At 33.1% G+C, this 16,036-nt stretch overlaps 1 protein-coding gene and 1 long non-coding RNA gene across 2 annotated transcripts; one reads left to right on the forward strand and one right to left on the reverse strand.

The window, feature by feature from the left end:
* Positions 1-2,950: 2,950 nt before the first annotated feature.
* On the reverse strand, positions 2,951-5,182 carry LOC138326776 (perlucin-like protein). The gene is made up of 5 exons (XM_069272782.1): positions 5,054-5,182; positions 4,640-4,722; positions 4,145-4,238; positions 3,559-3,778; positions 2,951-3,065 (listed from the first exon to the last, which is right to left on the reverse strand). The coding sequence occupies exons 1-5, from the start codon at positions 5,106-5,108 to the stop codon at positions 3,035-3,037; spliced, it is 483 nt and encodes a 160-aa protein (XP_069128883.1). The 5' UTR covers positions 5,109-5,182; the 3' UTR covers positions 2,951-3,034.
* A 4,419-nt stretch (positions 5,183-9,601) lies between these two features.
* Positions 9,602-12,312, forward strand: LOC138326777 (uncharacterized). The gene is made up of 3 exons (XR_011208952.1): positions 9,602-9,876; positions 10,262-10,503; positions 12,181-12,312. It is a non-coding gene; the product is annotated as an uncharacterized lncRNA (long non-coding RNA).
* The last annotated feature ends 3,724 nt before the right edge of the window (positions 12,313-16,036 follow it).

Below are 16,036 nucleotides of genomic sequence, written 5' to 3' on the forward strand. Positions count from 1 at the left end.
ATATGTTCCCGATCAAAAACACAGATTACACCTTCCTAAGGTACATACCGTAGCTGCACAGAAAATATCCAAAGCCCACAGAATATACATTTAAGCATAACATCTACACCACGTAACAATAAGTGTAATTTGTAAAAATATGTGAGAAAACTTGAAAGTGTTGGAACAATCGACATTTATTAGATTTTCTTGAGAAAAATACATGTGTATATACAATCATTTCCAATATCGCTACTGCAAGGATCTACTGCAAAGTTAATATCTTATATCAAAAGCCATGAAAAAACTTTCAACAACGAAGACAAGTGATTTTTTTCCATTTTTTCATGAGACACATTATAATGTGAAGTAAAAGGGACATCTGGACGTCTACACCTCAGCTCTCTACAGAGGAATATGTCAACATTACCGGGTTATTAAAGGTCAGTTCCACGATTTGGCTGGGAAACTTGCTACATACTCTATCAAGAACACACGTAACAGTTCATCAAGGATATGGCCGGCAGCTGTAATGTGCAAACCGGTCTACCAAACTCCAACCGTGGTATAGTTTTCAACTTAAATATAGGTATTTTTTATTATTTGCTTTGAGAAGATATTACCAATTACATGCAAACAAGTCATGCTGGTAATTAGCATCATATAAACATATACATGTGACACTGGTGGTTATTATTATCTAAGTACCTGGTGGTTGTTAATTTTCTCTCGGCTCTTACAATTGAAAAAAATGTCCATATATCATGTAATTACCTAGAGGTGCACTTTCCAAATTGAATAATAAGTCCAAAGAATCATTTCAAGTGCGTAAAAATGCCTCGTAGATACGTTCGTGCCAGCACATCTTTGATTTAGTCATGTGGACACGATAAGAAAATCGCATCGCGCCAATAGCCAAAGAACCATTCCATGTACTAGGTGGTAAGCGTTTCCACAAACTATGAAAAACAACCAACGTTACTATTTCACTATATTAAAGAATTCTGTGGGGAGGGACTGTTGTCAGATACTGAGTGTAGGTCGGTGTTTTTATCCGCTTTCTATCACCTTGATTTGGCTATGATTTTTGTTGTTTGCCTCTGTTTGACTTGTTTAATAGTTTAAATGTGGTATTTGATTAATCAAGGTCTTACAAAATACACTGGTCCCCCACGTTAGTAATTTTGTTAAAATCGTATGTGCCGTATGTGATCGCTACCGAGGCCATAGTGATTCAATTGTTGGAGATGCCTCAAATTGTTATAGTGTACAGGTCATAGTAGAGGAAAATGGTTTGTGCTATTTTCCGTCTTTGCATATTACAGAGTTAGCTCCCTTGGGGGTAGATATCGATTGTAACGTCATTATTTTTTGAGTGCATTTCACGTCGTTTTCTCCGAAACGTATGACGTTACTCTCGCAAATACTTGACGTCACAATCAATACCTACCCGCAAGTGCAGATAACTCTGTCATATGCAAATTCGGAATACTGATAAGGTTGTCCGTCTGTCCGTCCGTTCGTCTGTCTGTCCACCGGTCTGTCCATGTTTTATCTTTTTGTGTAATTATGATGTGAGGAAGTATACGATTGCTCTCAAATTTTATAGGATGATTCAACAATGTCAACAATTTTTCATAAACAAAACATGTGGTCAACCTCAGCAGACTCTATCTACAAAGAAAGTAATGCTCGCACATTACAATCTTTGATACACAATGTTTTACGGCAATGTGTTAATTGGATGTTTCAAATACTCAATCTGTGGACATATACCAGCATGATTTGCTCATATTAGCCAGAAGGAACACGTAAACAAACACATGTGCGCTTACGCTATTTACCTGGCTCACCACGTGCAGGTCGTGATGAACATCAGCCACGTGATACGATTTGGAATCCGACAAAACCCGAAGTCACTGAACATGGTGGTGATTGAAGGCGCTCTATTCAAAACCAGGAATATATGATCCCTAGATTTCGGCTCTCTTATAGGCCAACACATGCCTTTGGGGAGCTAAGTCATCAAGTTACATGTCAATGTGTAAATATCAAATGTTTAAGTTACATATCGCAACAGTGAAATTAACAGCAGTATAACTTTAAATGAATATAACTTTACAATCAGGATTCATGTTTGATGCTTGAAATGCAGATTTTTTAAAAGAACATTCATTTTGGTAACATGGCATCACTTATAAGTAAAACAATTTTACAATCACCATGCTTACAAAGAAATTTATTATTTTTACATAGTACATTTCCTTCCCTAATACCGCTTCATAAGGTGTTTGTACTATGTGTATAATGAAAAATGCTTATAACAAGTACTATGTGTATAATGAAAAAATGCTTATAACAAATGTATTTGTTTATCCCTGGAGGTTCATTGTTTCAGGTTTTACGATAATGGCATCAGTTATTTTCAAATCATCTTCAACTCTACATCTCATAGTCATGATACTACATTTCTAATAGTGAGGTACATTAAGCGGGGTGCTTTCTGACGTGTCAGTGTTCTATTTATCCCTAATGTATTTTTAAGATAGAGAATAATAAGTTGTGTTTTTACTTCGAAGCATATCTTTCATATGAGTGCCGCCATATTTTTTTTGTTTGGAACGCATGGAGCATCTACACTTATAGTGATTGCTGGAAATTACTACAAAGTGTAAATTTGAGTAAAATTAAAACTGTATTTTTAATGTATATTTATATTGTTATAAATATCATCAAGATTGTTTCCCTCTCGAGCTATTTTTGCGGCAAGTATTACTCTCTAGCCAGGGACGTAATTCTGTTTTTCCCACCACAGAGGACCATACTCGTATGTTATTTTTGGGTTGGTGTTGACTCGAAAACCATTTTATTTGGATAAATGATGAATGGGTTAAACATCAGACTTTGCCGACATCTATATATAAACCATCAATCATAAATGTTTCATCAATGAAACAAAAATCACATATGATATGATATAACTTTAATATATTCCGACATGCAGTAACAAACTGCGTGATACATTGATTATGAAAATTTATCCATGTCCCATGGTTCAGCCAAGAATTTCACCTGCATCATCAGCGCTGAAATAAAGACAAAGAAATATAGTTGTTTCATTTCCCTATTTTCCATGACCTTTCTTATCAATGGCATGTTAAGTGTCAATAGAACACAGGCCAAGTGTCACTCTTATCTGTAACTACTTCGACTTTATCCACGTTCTGGACATAAACCAATACCGATTTCTTATTTCTGTCAGTATTCCTAGTGTTTAATTAACAGATGAATTCAGTGGTTACAAGAACTTCATAGTGAACAAAGCACACAATTCAAGACGAAAGCAAATCATATCGTACGTTTACTACACATAAGACACGAGATTAAAAGGGAGCCTTTTACGATATTACCATGTACAAACCGCGGGATGTCGTTTGTTCTCTGTGTTTCTGTCTTGAAATGACCATGCCTGTTATTTAGACGTTAACCAGTTACACAACGAATAATACGTATAATTTTATGGTGAGGTACACTAAGGTCAAATATTACATTTAAACCACGTGTATCATGTCTGTTTACCTAATTTCACAAATGTAATTATAACTTGTGCTGCAGTGTTCATCAGCCATATTGAAAGATAAACCTCCATACAGACACATGCAGTTAGACTCGTGGCCATTGTTCGGTTGGTTTGCTGCCCAATTAAGGTAAGTAATTTTCTGGCCAGTAGATGACCACCGCCATATGTCTTCAACCTCTATATCACTTCCGTCTAGCCAATACGCAGCAGACGATGACCCTAAAGTAGATAGAATATCATATTTTGTATGCAAATTTGTATATCCACGTTATGTGCTAACTTTCAACCTTTACTATAAATTATATAAATAAGTTCCCCGATATGTGATTTCCACCAGTTGGTTTTCTGGCTACCAATTTCCTTTAATTTCAATATAGAAGTTATGTACTGAACCGGTTTATTATTGTGGTAATGTCCTCGTGATACGTAGATAATGAGAATCTTTGTACAGCTATTGGCAACTACTTGCTCGGTATATCTATTTATAAAATATAAAATCCACTCCTGACAGAACCATTAACATATGATGCACTATCACTAGAAATAATCTAGTACATAACTAGGATTGATCAATAGAAATATTACCTCCATGTAAATGATCGAGCTCCGATTTCAAAAATGAATTTTCTTCCGCAGATTCGATAATTGCAAGGTGGCTATGAAAAACATTGCAAATAGCCTGAAATAGGACATTGCTACATATGTATATAAATTAATTAAGCACAATGAAATGAAAAGAAATGAAACTATAAATACTGACAAAAACACTAAACCACACACGCTTGTTTTGAAGGTTTAGTAGACATTTACGCAGTCCCGTATGCATGCAGAGGCCACACATCCCGGGTTATAATTTATTTCAATTAGGAATCATAATTATACCAAATTTTTTTTCTCTAACTTGACCTTTAGTTACAAAAAGACAAATAATAATCATGCTCGAAGTTCCACTTCAAACGTTTTTGTTAATAACAGTTTTCTGACACTTTACATGTATTCCTTTAATCTAGGTTATATATGAATGTATATGACTGTTTTGTGTATATGGTACTAGCACTAGAGCTCTAAAAGGAACATTACCGCCGATTCGCCCCACGAAGCCTTGTCTCGCGAGAACAGGTAGCAATTGTTGTGAAATGTCAGCCATCCGTCACGACACTGTGCTGTACATTAAAAAACACTCATTTTTTAAAATAATTTGTTATCAATTTTTAAAGTTATATATCTTAATGTAAAAATAAGCCAACATTTATAATCTCAAACATGTACATAGATGTGTCATTCTTTAATTTCAAAATGAATTATGGAATACAGGATGGAAAGGAAATTAAAAACTATATATTTTATTCAAACAGCTTCAAATGCGTGTTCACACCTGAAATATTAAAGGATAATGTTATCATGTACAATTTTGATTTACTTCCTATCATATGATGAAATATGATTTCGTATTATGATTAAATATCCAGATCCATATGCAATTCTGGGTCTTACCTTCCACGCGTAAAAAGCATAACACCGCGCCAAGTAGAATTAAAGCTATCTCCATTCTGGCTAGAAGTTGTTAGTAATTGACAAGCATCGATATGTGACTCGGAGATAAGATAAATAAGATAAAACGTGTTAGGTCAAGACATAGAAAAACACGGGCATTGCTTAAGGAATAGTGAAACAAAATACATAGTTTCGATTACCCTGAAGGTAGGACGGTCGAATTGTACCTGCAGTCACTATTGCATGATATCGTGAAATGCGACTAAATAATGGTGTTATTTCTCTCTCCTAACTGACTTTCGTCTCCGTCTTCCACGACACCATCTCACATTCTTCAGTTGAGCGCTCGCCCCTGTGAGTAAGGCTCTGTGTTGTGTCCTCTGGGTTGTGCTAGTCGATGTCTATAGCGGTATGCTTTAGTAAGATATCAATATAGAATGGGCAAGAGTTTCCACTTACGGCCGCCTCCCGACATTTAGACAAGGACATTGCTTACAGGGAACCTGGCTGTTAATAGGACGTGCGTGAACAAAACAATCAACCATTGTTAATCCATTACAGCATTGATAAATATAGGATTTTATGTAAGAGTGTGTATGTCATATGAGACTTTATGAAACGAGTCTTAGAAGCATGCAGGATCAATACCAAACACTAACGCCAATGGCAACTGCTATGATCGACTAATATTTGCCACTATATGGTATCATGATTTTTCTATTTTAATTATTTACTACATGCATCATTGGTGGATTAAAGGTTATGATTACTTCCGCCATTCACCGTTTTATTAGCCAGGAGTGATTTCTAGGGTATGACAGGGCAGCACAATCGTGTTGATAAATAACTTTAATAGATCACGCAACATTGTTAAATTGTCATGATAAATACATATCATAAATATTACCATGGCATATTTAAAAGTTTTTGTCATACCCAGGGACACGTATATATTAGTGTTAATGGGATATGACTTAATTGCTGATGTATTATCCACATTACTATATATTGCGTGCCTTTCTGTGGTCCACACAATATAAACACTTAGCAAACTAATTATGATCATACAGATTATCGGATAAAATATGACGTGGATAATAATCTGAAGTGAAGAAAGCAACGCGATGTTACATGTATTTACAACGTTAATGTAAAATGGATACATATTTCATCAAGAATCTCTCCTAAAATAATAATCTCAGATGTTGATGTTTTTAATATAAACGTTATAGTATACTGTTCACCTATATTGATTAACTCAATAACATGTCGTACAATGAGATGCAATTCTATTATGTACCGATCAATCAAAATATCTTCAATAATCACGCAGCCATTAGTTAAATCGAAGGTAACAATATAAAAACACTAAAGCATGATAAAAGATAATGTTTTTAATTTAATGTGCGACCTCCGAAAGCAAACGATTAGAGCTTACATACCTGTCTAAAGACAATACGAGCCCAGATCGGTACACAATAAAATTTCATCTCATTGTACGACATGTTATTGAGGTATATAGATTTGAACAGCAGACATATCAGTACAGATGGCTCCCGTCTATCTATACAATGCCATTGACCAGTTACTTAATTAACTCATCAATAAAACAATATTATAACAATGATAATGTGCAATGTTTTTACTACTAACCAAACTTTGAATAAGTAGCCGATCACATAACCAATTTCAGAGTTACATTTAGAAATTATATAACATAGCTGTATTATGATAGGCACTATGGTATAACAGTGAACACTAAAGGCGCTCTGTACTGAACGAGTGAGGATTGTTATATTGATGATATGCCGACAAAATGGTTTTATATCAATTAGTTGTCATGCCATCAACAGCAAACGGAATGGAGGTGAAATAAAGGCATTGAATTTGCTTGTAGTTAAAAGGCAGCAATTTCCATACAGTTTTAACTTTTTAAAACTTCCATTGATTCCATTGTGAATTTACTTTTGTAATGGAACAGATTGGGTTGCTGAGCCATTTATGATTTCGCGTGGGGTATCTGCATCATGACCATGTGCTGTTTGGTATCAATGAGCACTGGACACGGCTGGTACAGGTACGTTAGCGGATTTACTGCGGCTTCAAATGTTTATATTAAAACTGTATAGTGTATACGTTATTTGTTTTTGTGATTTGTGTTACTTTGAACGCTTCATTATACATTTCCGATACATTATTTGTTACTATTGTTACGGAATCTCCACTCATCATCATGCTATTATACACCTTAGTAGATATCAGACACTAAACATGTGATGATATTTTCTCAGCAGAATTATAATACTAAATTGTCTCACGCGAGTTTGAAACTTAGAAATTAAAATCGTCTAGACTAGTCACCAGCCTAAAACCTTAGGTTTGCATCAATAAACTAAGAAGTGTAGATAATCAATTACAGAATTAATTATTTACAAAATAAATGTCTTCAATTGACATTTTGATTGTTTTCTAGATATCAAGTCCAATAGATCAGATACACACAACACATCCAGTGTGTGTCGTTGAGCTGCCGATATGAATTTCTGGTCCGTCATTGGATTCTATTGTCTTCTTCTCATGGATATCACTGGTAAGTTTTTGTATATAATTAATACACTACTGCACGCACTCCAATCTGTGAGAGGTGTGTTGTGTAAATTACATAACGCCACGATAATGCACGTCAGAATGAAGCAAACGCATAAGGATGCTGGAAAAACTTTCATCAATATTGATTAATATCTCAATTCAATCACTTAGATTTGTTGATACAATAATAATAATGTTATTGTTGTGAATTTCAAATGACCACAAAGCATTACATATAAATCATAGAAATTATATGAAGTTCAGTTTTGAAATTGTATTTGGAATAGCACAATATATAATTTGATATATAATTACAATACTATCTTTGTAATGCTACCTTTTACACATATACATCGGCTTTATTGGTTTTTTACGTTTCTTACGGGCAAATCGATAAACATTGATTATAATACACATGTTATTTTTCCTGATGTTTTTGCCAATGTCAATTGATGTTGCTACCAACGTGACGCTGATAAAACAATGGTCGGCTGATAAAAGTTGATTGAAAACGTTTTCACTGACCTGTCCATACATAGATCGGGAAGTCGGCTAGCCAGTGTACTACAATGTCGGAGTCATCTAAGCATTTGGCTACATCATTCATTATAATGCTGTTCTTGTGTTTCATGAATTCCAATTGTTAACATTTGTCAAATTCGTTAATTAGCTGAAAATGATAGATTAATTACAGATGTTTATTTTCATAATGACTTTAATTGTCTTCTTATGTACTGCATTCATATTTACAGAAAAAGACAACCAATATGATAAAATAATTTTTGTATCTTTAATTCGGTAGATGCATGTTTTTATTGACCAAAGAAAAAGTGCGTCCTAGGTCTATAATGTTTCCCGTTTACCGAGCCAGTGTTACGACGTTTTACTTGTGACGTCATCATCACACGTAAAATCACAATACCTTTATCATGACCTGTGAAATGGCTGAACTATATGATATATGTTTTTCTTATATTATTGTGAGTTTTGTCGTTTTGCTTAAACCGCTTGGATAGATCTTGACATCATAAAAATTCAACCTGAGACCGAGGAACACCTGTTCAGAGGTTGACATAAACCTGGCTATAAATAGACACAGGGAATTCCCCGTCTCTTCTTCATTTTTTTAACCAATCAAAATAGAACATTGCCAATCATCGGACAATAGCCAAATCAAACATGGCAAACAACATTAGGATTAGGAAAGCTATTTAACACACGTTAAATGTAGGCTAGCTGTATATTCAAAGTTTATTTTGTGAAAAAGCATAACCGAAGTACTAAAAGTACCTACTGAGGATACGTGGATGAAGATTATCTGAACGTTTTTATTTAGTCATTGCGCTGTCCACGCTTCAAAATTATTTCACATAGCAAAAATTGTATCATTTTATATAACAAAACAAATATTGACTTTTTGTAGCTTAATACGAGGAATTGTTAAACCTTTGAAAAGTGATATTTCCCTCGGCCTTCGGCCTCGTGGAATATCACCTTTCTCAGCTTTAACAATTCCTCTTATAAACCTACAAACAGTCAATATTTATATAATGTCACGTTATTTGTTTACTTTGCAATAATAAAGATATTTAGTATTTGCATGTTGTGTTTCCAAGTTGTTATCATGCAATGACGTCTAGAATGCTTCATTTCATGGTATGAAGTTGTATACATATTTCAAGTTTTATGTCGTAATTCTTCCGATTTCAAGGTATCGTTATTTTTATTTTTCGTATTACAGCACATGTTGTGGTGGGGAATCCTTTGATGATCAACTCAACGCTAAGTGTTACAGTTATGTGATAAAAGTTTTTTATTTGAATAAATCCATTTATATGATGGCAATCGTTTGATAGACATTTTCAAATCATAGAACTTTTACAAATTTCAATGTTATACGCGTTTTTGAATATGCAAAACAAAAGCCAGATTTGGTAGCAGTCTATATAACGAAATATTAAACAAAACAGACTTATATGAAAATTAAATAACTCAATGTTTTGTAATGCTTATATGGTTTAAATATTTGGATGATCCTGTACTATTGGGTTATCGTACGTTTTAGGTTACTACGGAGGACAAAACTGGCGAGAGATGGTGGTCGGTAATGCTAATGCGTCCTGGCTTGACGCATTTCATGAGTGTATCGCCCAGCGATACACCATCTCTTCAGCATTTCATGCAGGCGAGAAATTTACTCATCTCCGAAATCATCTTTATCAGTATTATCCAGAGTAAGGCTGAATTTATACCCTTTTTCAACTATCTATGAATATGCCATCCTAAATGATATTTTCTAAAGAATGAATTCTAAAATTGCTTAATACTGAGAACTGATATATTTCTGACAAAATAAATATTTTAGGCGGGGAGAGATGGATTTCTAAACTTGCTCACTAATTTCGTGGTTGAAACCCCAACTTTTGATAATTGAAATAAAACAATGTACAATGTATCATTTAAGTCTTCTAAGCTACCAGTTCCCGTTTAAAAATATGAAATAAACGTTTGAAAATCGTTGAAACAAAGTATCGTTTAAGTCTTTTTTTTTTCATTTACCGTCTAAAATATCATAAATCCTATCTCCTTTTGCACAATTTGTTCATTGTTTTCCGATAGGTTCATTAACGTCCCACTGTGGATTGGACTAATAAAACCTAACTTAGATGGCGTCTAGTACGTCGGCGACCAATGTCATCATACCGTGAAGAACCACATAAGGAAGACCTATCTCAACAACACGGCTGGTGACCGTCAATGTCTGTTGATGAATATGTCCGTGAACACAGAGCCAATGGCCTATACCTGGTATGCGGCGTCCTGTTTTGACCGCCATCCGTTCATTTGCCAAAATTACCTCGGTGAGTTCAACTCAGCTTTGATTTGACTGCGACATGGAACATTTTAGGATATTTTTTAATTTTATATTTTTCTTTTATTTATTTCATTTCAACAAATTTTATTGCAAATAATATGCAAATGGATTTGGCAACAGGCAAAGCCTATATTAGCCATCTCCAAACAAATCCGGTATAGTACAATTATCAACAAAATATTATAACATTTAACATTACATTATGAATGAATATTATTATTTATTTATTAATTATATAAATAGCAATGAGAGGTTATGTAGAGAGAGTATTTTTAATCACCACGTAGACATGGCAAGAGAGAAAGAGAGAAAGTAAAAGCATAGAGGCTGAGTTTGTAATTAGGCTGTGAGAGGATTGAATGTATATGCTCATAACAGATTTATGAGTTCCGAATAAGGGGGATAACTCTTCCATGCTTATTTGTTTATGCCACATATTTCGTGAAAATTGTATCTAAATGACTGTAGAAGTTGAAAGGACGTTGAATATTACCAAAAAAAAACAGGCAAACATTTGTTCAGCAAAACCACTCTCAGCAGACGACACCTTCGGGCATGTATTCAACTATGAGCGAAATTCGAGTAACAGTACCACATCAGCTTCTCTGATGACTAATTATTTTTTGTCTTAAAATATTTCACATCATTTATGAAAATAAATAACACATATATTAAATGCAACATAATATCATTGATATAGAGCTTAGTAGCTTGTTTCAGTTAGATCACCGTTGTTTTGGGTTTTTTTTTCGATATTCGGAACTGGTAAAATCACGACGGTATTTGTAGATGTATTTTTCAATAAACTATGATAAATTCCATCATGACAACATAAAGTATTCAAAAAACATCACTTTGTCCCTTTACTTGATGCAAAAACATTTTCCATATCACTTTTGCAAACGTGTTTATTTTATGTTGTTATAAAGCGTTTCAGCGACCACGACTTACAGCAATGGCGTCCAAAACGCCGTCAGGAAAAATGTCATCTCTCGCAGCGTAAAATATTCATAGAAAGAAAAAGATTACTTGAACTCTAAGAAATTTAGTCAAGGTACAAAACAGGTCCCAGGTATGAATGAAAAATCATACACTTTTAATTTATTTTGCATCTGATTTAACAAATACTCGGAACTGGCTAAAATTCGGAACTGGAAAAACAACTGTAGTGGTAAGAGAGAAACTAATTTAGAGTACTTCTTAATTGCTTGAAGGTAAAAGAGACACAATAAAAAAATAAAAATATTTATCTATGTATTTAATCATTACGGTCATTCTCTAACATTCTACTTTCACTCCAACTCTTTATTCCGTTTCTGTATCGTACAAAATAGTATAGAACTTATAGCTTATGGTCCTGTTTTCCTGTTAATGTTATGAAAATATGTTCGTTTTTTGGATTGGTTATAGATGTGCGATATCAAAGTGTTTTTGTTTTCTTGTTGGTTTTTGTTGTTGTTGTTGTTTTTAAATTAAAATAATAGAACAGACCCAATTACATAACATTATGAAAACGATTGATGTTGCGTTATATATATCGATTTTAAATTGAGAGGGTTTTTGCAGCAAGCGTCTACTTATTAAAATAGTTTTGTCCAGTTTATTACCGAATATTTTAACTCGACAGGGTGATCTATAAACTAATTCGTTTTACCAATATCAGGAACCAGGTCTACGAAATCGTTTGATGGCATGAAGATACAGAATATCGACAATGCCACATCCTTTTCAATTCTGTCAAACACGATACTTGGACACTGTAAGGGGAATCTGATATCGTCGGATAATGAAATCAAACTGATATCGTCGGATAATGAAATCAAACTGCACCCTATATACCAGATCAGTACTCGACCTGCCGAAAAATGTAAATTTGACTGAGGATTCAAGCGTCGTCTCCATTGTGAAAACAGACGAAAACATAGGTAGGTCGCATCGACAACGGTAACATAAGAATGTAAGACTCTTTCATATGTGGATATGAAGGATAGACCTTTATATGTACATATGAAGGATAGAGATCTTCTACCCTTGAGATCACAAAATATTGTAAAACCCCCGCCATCTACCCGGGTTCACAAAATATTGTAAAACCCTATACCCTTGAGATCACAAAATATTGTAAAACCCCCGCCATCTACCCGGGTTCACAAAATATTGTAAAACCCTATGCTTGTCGATAATCCAATGGAACGCATTTTTACTGCAACAATTAAAATTAAAAATTAAAAACAAACATGCACTTAATATTTTATTTTTGGTTTGATATTTGAAAAAATGGTATTGCCGCCAAAACTAATAATTCATTGTTATAGAGTGAAAATATCAAAACAGATATTTACACTCGACTGAAAAATATCACTTTCATTTTCACCATGATAAAACCTTATACTATACTGCGAAAACTGTAATGACATACATGTATATATAATACCCTCTCATATGTGGATATGAAGGATATGGATATTCTACCCGAGGGTCACAAAATGTAGTAAAACCCGAGGCTTGTGGAGGATTTTACAACATTTTGTGATCCCAAGGATAGAATATCCGTATCCTTCATATCCACTTATGAAAGAGTATTTTTCTCTCATACCTCGACGTTTTATTGCAATTTTACAATTATGATACTCAGCCATTTTAAGTTCGAAAAAAACTGCGACTGCAAGTCAATTATCCAAGATTACGTGGTGTTTTCAAGGCAAAACCCGTTTGTTTCCATCTTGTATAATAAAACAAGCCTCTGAAGTTTCTGAAAAAGATTGTAAATTTTACAGAGAAAACAGTAATCTTGTTGAAGTCATGACGTCACGGGTAGCCATAAAATACAGCTTCATGCATTGTATGAGACCAGACAGTATTACTATGAAAGAATATAAGATTCGTTCATATGAGGATATGAAGGATAGGGATATTTTACCTGAGGAAGCTTGCCACGGGTTTTACAACATTTTGTGATCCAGAGGGTAGAATGAAAGAGTATTTTTTCTCTAATACCTCGACGTTTTATTGCAATTTTACTACTATCATTTTCTGCCATTTTTAAATAAATTCGAAAAAAATTCGACTGCAAGTCTTCTCCATGAAAAGTTCGTGATATTTTCAACTTCAATCCCGATGTTTCTGCAAAAAAAATTAATATTTTACCTAAAAATGTTGATTTTGTTGAAGATGTGACGTCACGAGGTTTTATTGGATGGGTAGCCATGCAATACAGCCTCAGGCGATATGAGTATATTGCCCTAAACCACCCAGTATCTACGTGTATGTATTAGAAAAAACAGAATCACACATATACATCATCTCACTTTTGTTTTATCAATAATATCAGTTATGCCAAAAACCTATTTCAGCTATTATTGAGATGTTCGGTTGGCGCATACTCATCATGTTTTACTGTATATATCTCTACAAACGCAGATTATACAGGGGCTTCGCGGTCGTTTTTTTCTTTGAAGTTCGTGAAATACGTATTCTGATGCTGAGTATAAAGTCGCCTTGATTGCAATGAATTGTTCCTGCTCTTATTGAAGTTACTGTCCTACAGATGTCGGACATTGTGTACGACGATACATATGACATTACTGATTTACTATGTAAGTAATAAGTTAATGGATGTACTTCTGTCGTTTAATTATTCTCTACAAGTTAGAAATAGTGCATCAAATGACCCAGTCATTCGCTGTGGCAATGTATACAGTGTTTTGTAGTTTATATTTACATTACTGTCTATGTATATTACATGTTACATTTACCGATACTTTTTGGTTATTTGTAGTTTATATTTACTGTCTATGTAGATTACATATTACATTTACCGATACTTTTTGGTTATATGTAGTCTATATTTACTGTCTATGTAGATTAATGTTACATTTACCGATACTTTCTGGTTATTTGTAGTTTATATTTACTGTCTATGTAGATTACATGTTACATTTACCGATACTTTTTGGTTATATGTAGTCTATATTTACTGTCTATGTAGATTACATGTTACATTTACCGATACTTTTTGGTTATTTGTAGTTTATATTTACTGTCTATCTATATTACATATTACATTTACCGATACTTTCTGGTTATTTGTAGTTTATATTAACTGTCTATCTATATTACATATTACATTTACCGATACTTTTTGGTTATTTGTAGTTTATATTTACTGTCTATGTAGATTACATGTTACATTTACCGATACTTTTTGGTTATATGTAGTCTATATTTACTGTCTATGTAGATTACATGTTACATTTACCGATACTTTTTGGTTATATGTAGTCTATATTTACTGTCTATGTAGATTACATGTTACATTTACCGATACTTTTTGGTTATATGTAGTCTATATTTACTGTCTATGTAGATTACATGTTACATTTACCGATACTTTCTGGTTATTTGTAGTTTTATATTAACTGTCTATGTAGATTACATATTACATTTACCGATACTTTTTGGTTATTTGTAGTTTATATTAACTGTCTATGTAGATTACATGTTACATTTACCGATACTTTTTGGCTATTTGTAGTTTATATTTACTGTCTATGTAGATTACATGTTACATTTACCGATACTTTTTGGTTATTTGTAGTTTATATTTACTGTCTATGTAGATTACATGTTACATTTACCGATACTTTTTGGTTATTTGTAGTTTATATTAACTGTCTATGTAGATTACATGTTACATTTACCGATACCTTTTGGTTATTTGTAGTTTATATTAACTGTCTATGTAGATTACATGTTACATTTACCGATACTTTTTGGCTATTTGTAGTTTATATTTACTGTCTATGTAGTTTACATGTTACATTTACCGATACTTTTTGGTTATTTGTAGTTTATATTTACTGTCTATGTAGTTTACATGTTACATTTACCGATACTTTTTGGTTATTTGTAGTTTATATTACTGTCTATGTAGATTACATGTTACATTTACCGATACTTTTTGGTTATTTGTAGTTTATATTTACTGTCTATGTAGTTTACATGTTACATTTACCGATACTTTTTGGTTATTTGTAGTTTATATTTACTGTCTATGTAGATTACATATTACATTTACCGATACTTTTTGGTTATTTGTAGTTTATATTAACTGTCTATCTATATTACATATTACATTTACCGATACTTTTTGGTTATATGTAGTCTATATTTACTGTCTATGTAGATTACATGTTACATTTACCGATACTTTTTGGTTATATGTAGTCTATATTTACTGTCTATGTAGATTACATGTTACATTTACCGATACTTTTTGGTTATTTGTAGTTTATATTTACTGTCTATGTAGATTACATATTACATTTACCGATACTTTTTGGTTATATGTAGTTTATTTTACTGTCTATGTAGTAGTTTACATGTTACATTTACCGATACTTTTTGGTTATTTGTAGTTTATATTTACTGTCTATGTAGATTACATGTTACATTTACCGATACTTTTTGGTTATTTGTAGTTTATATTTACTGTCTATGTAGTTTACATGTTACATTTA

This window comes from Argopecten irradians, chromosome 7, assembly GCF_041381155.1.
Source record: "Argopecten irradians isolate NY chromosome 7, Ai_NY, whole genome shotgun sequence".
NCBI classification, from domain to species: Eukaryota; Metazoa; Mollusca; class Bivalvia; order Pectinida; family Pectinidae; genus Argopecten; species Argopecten irradians.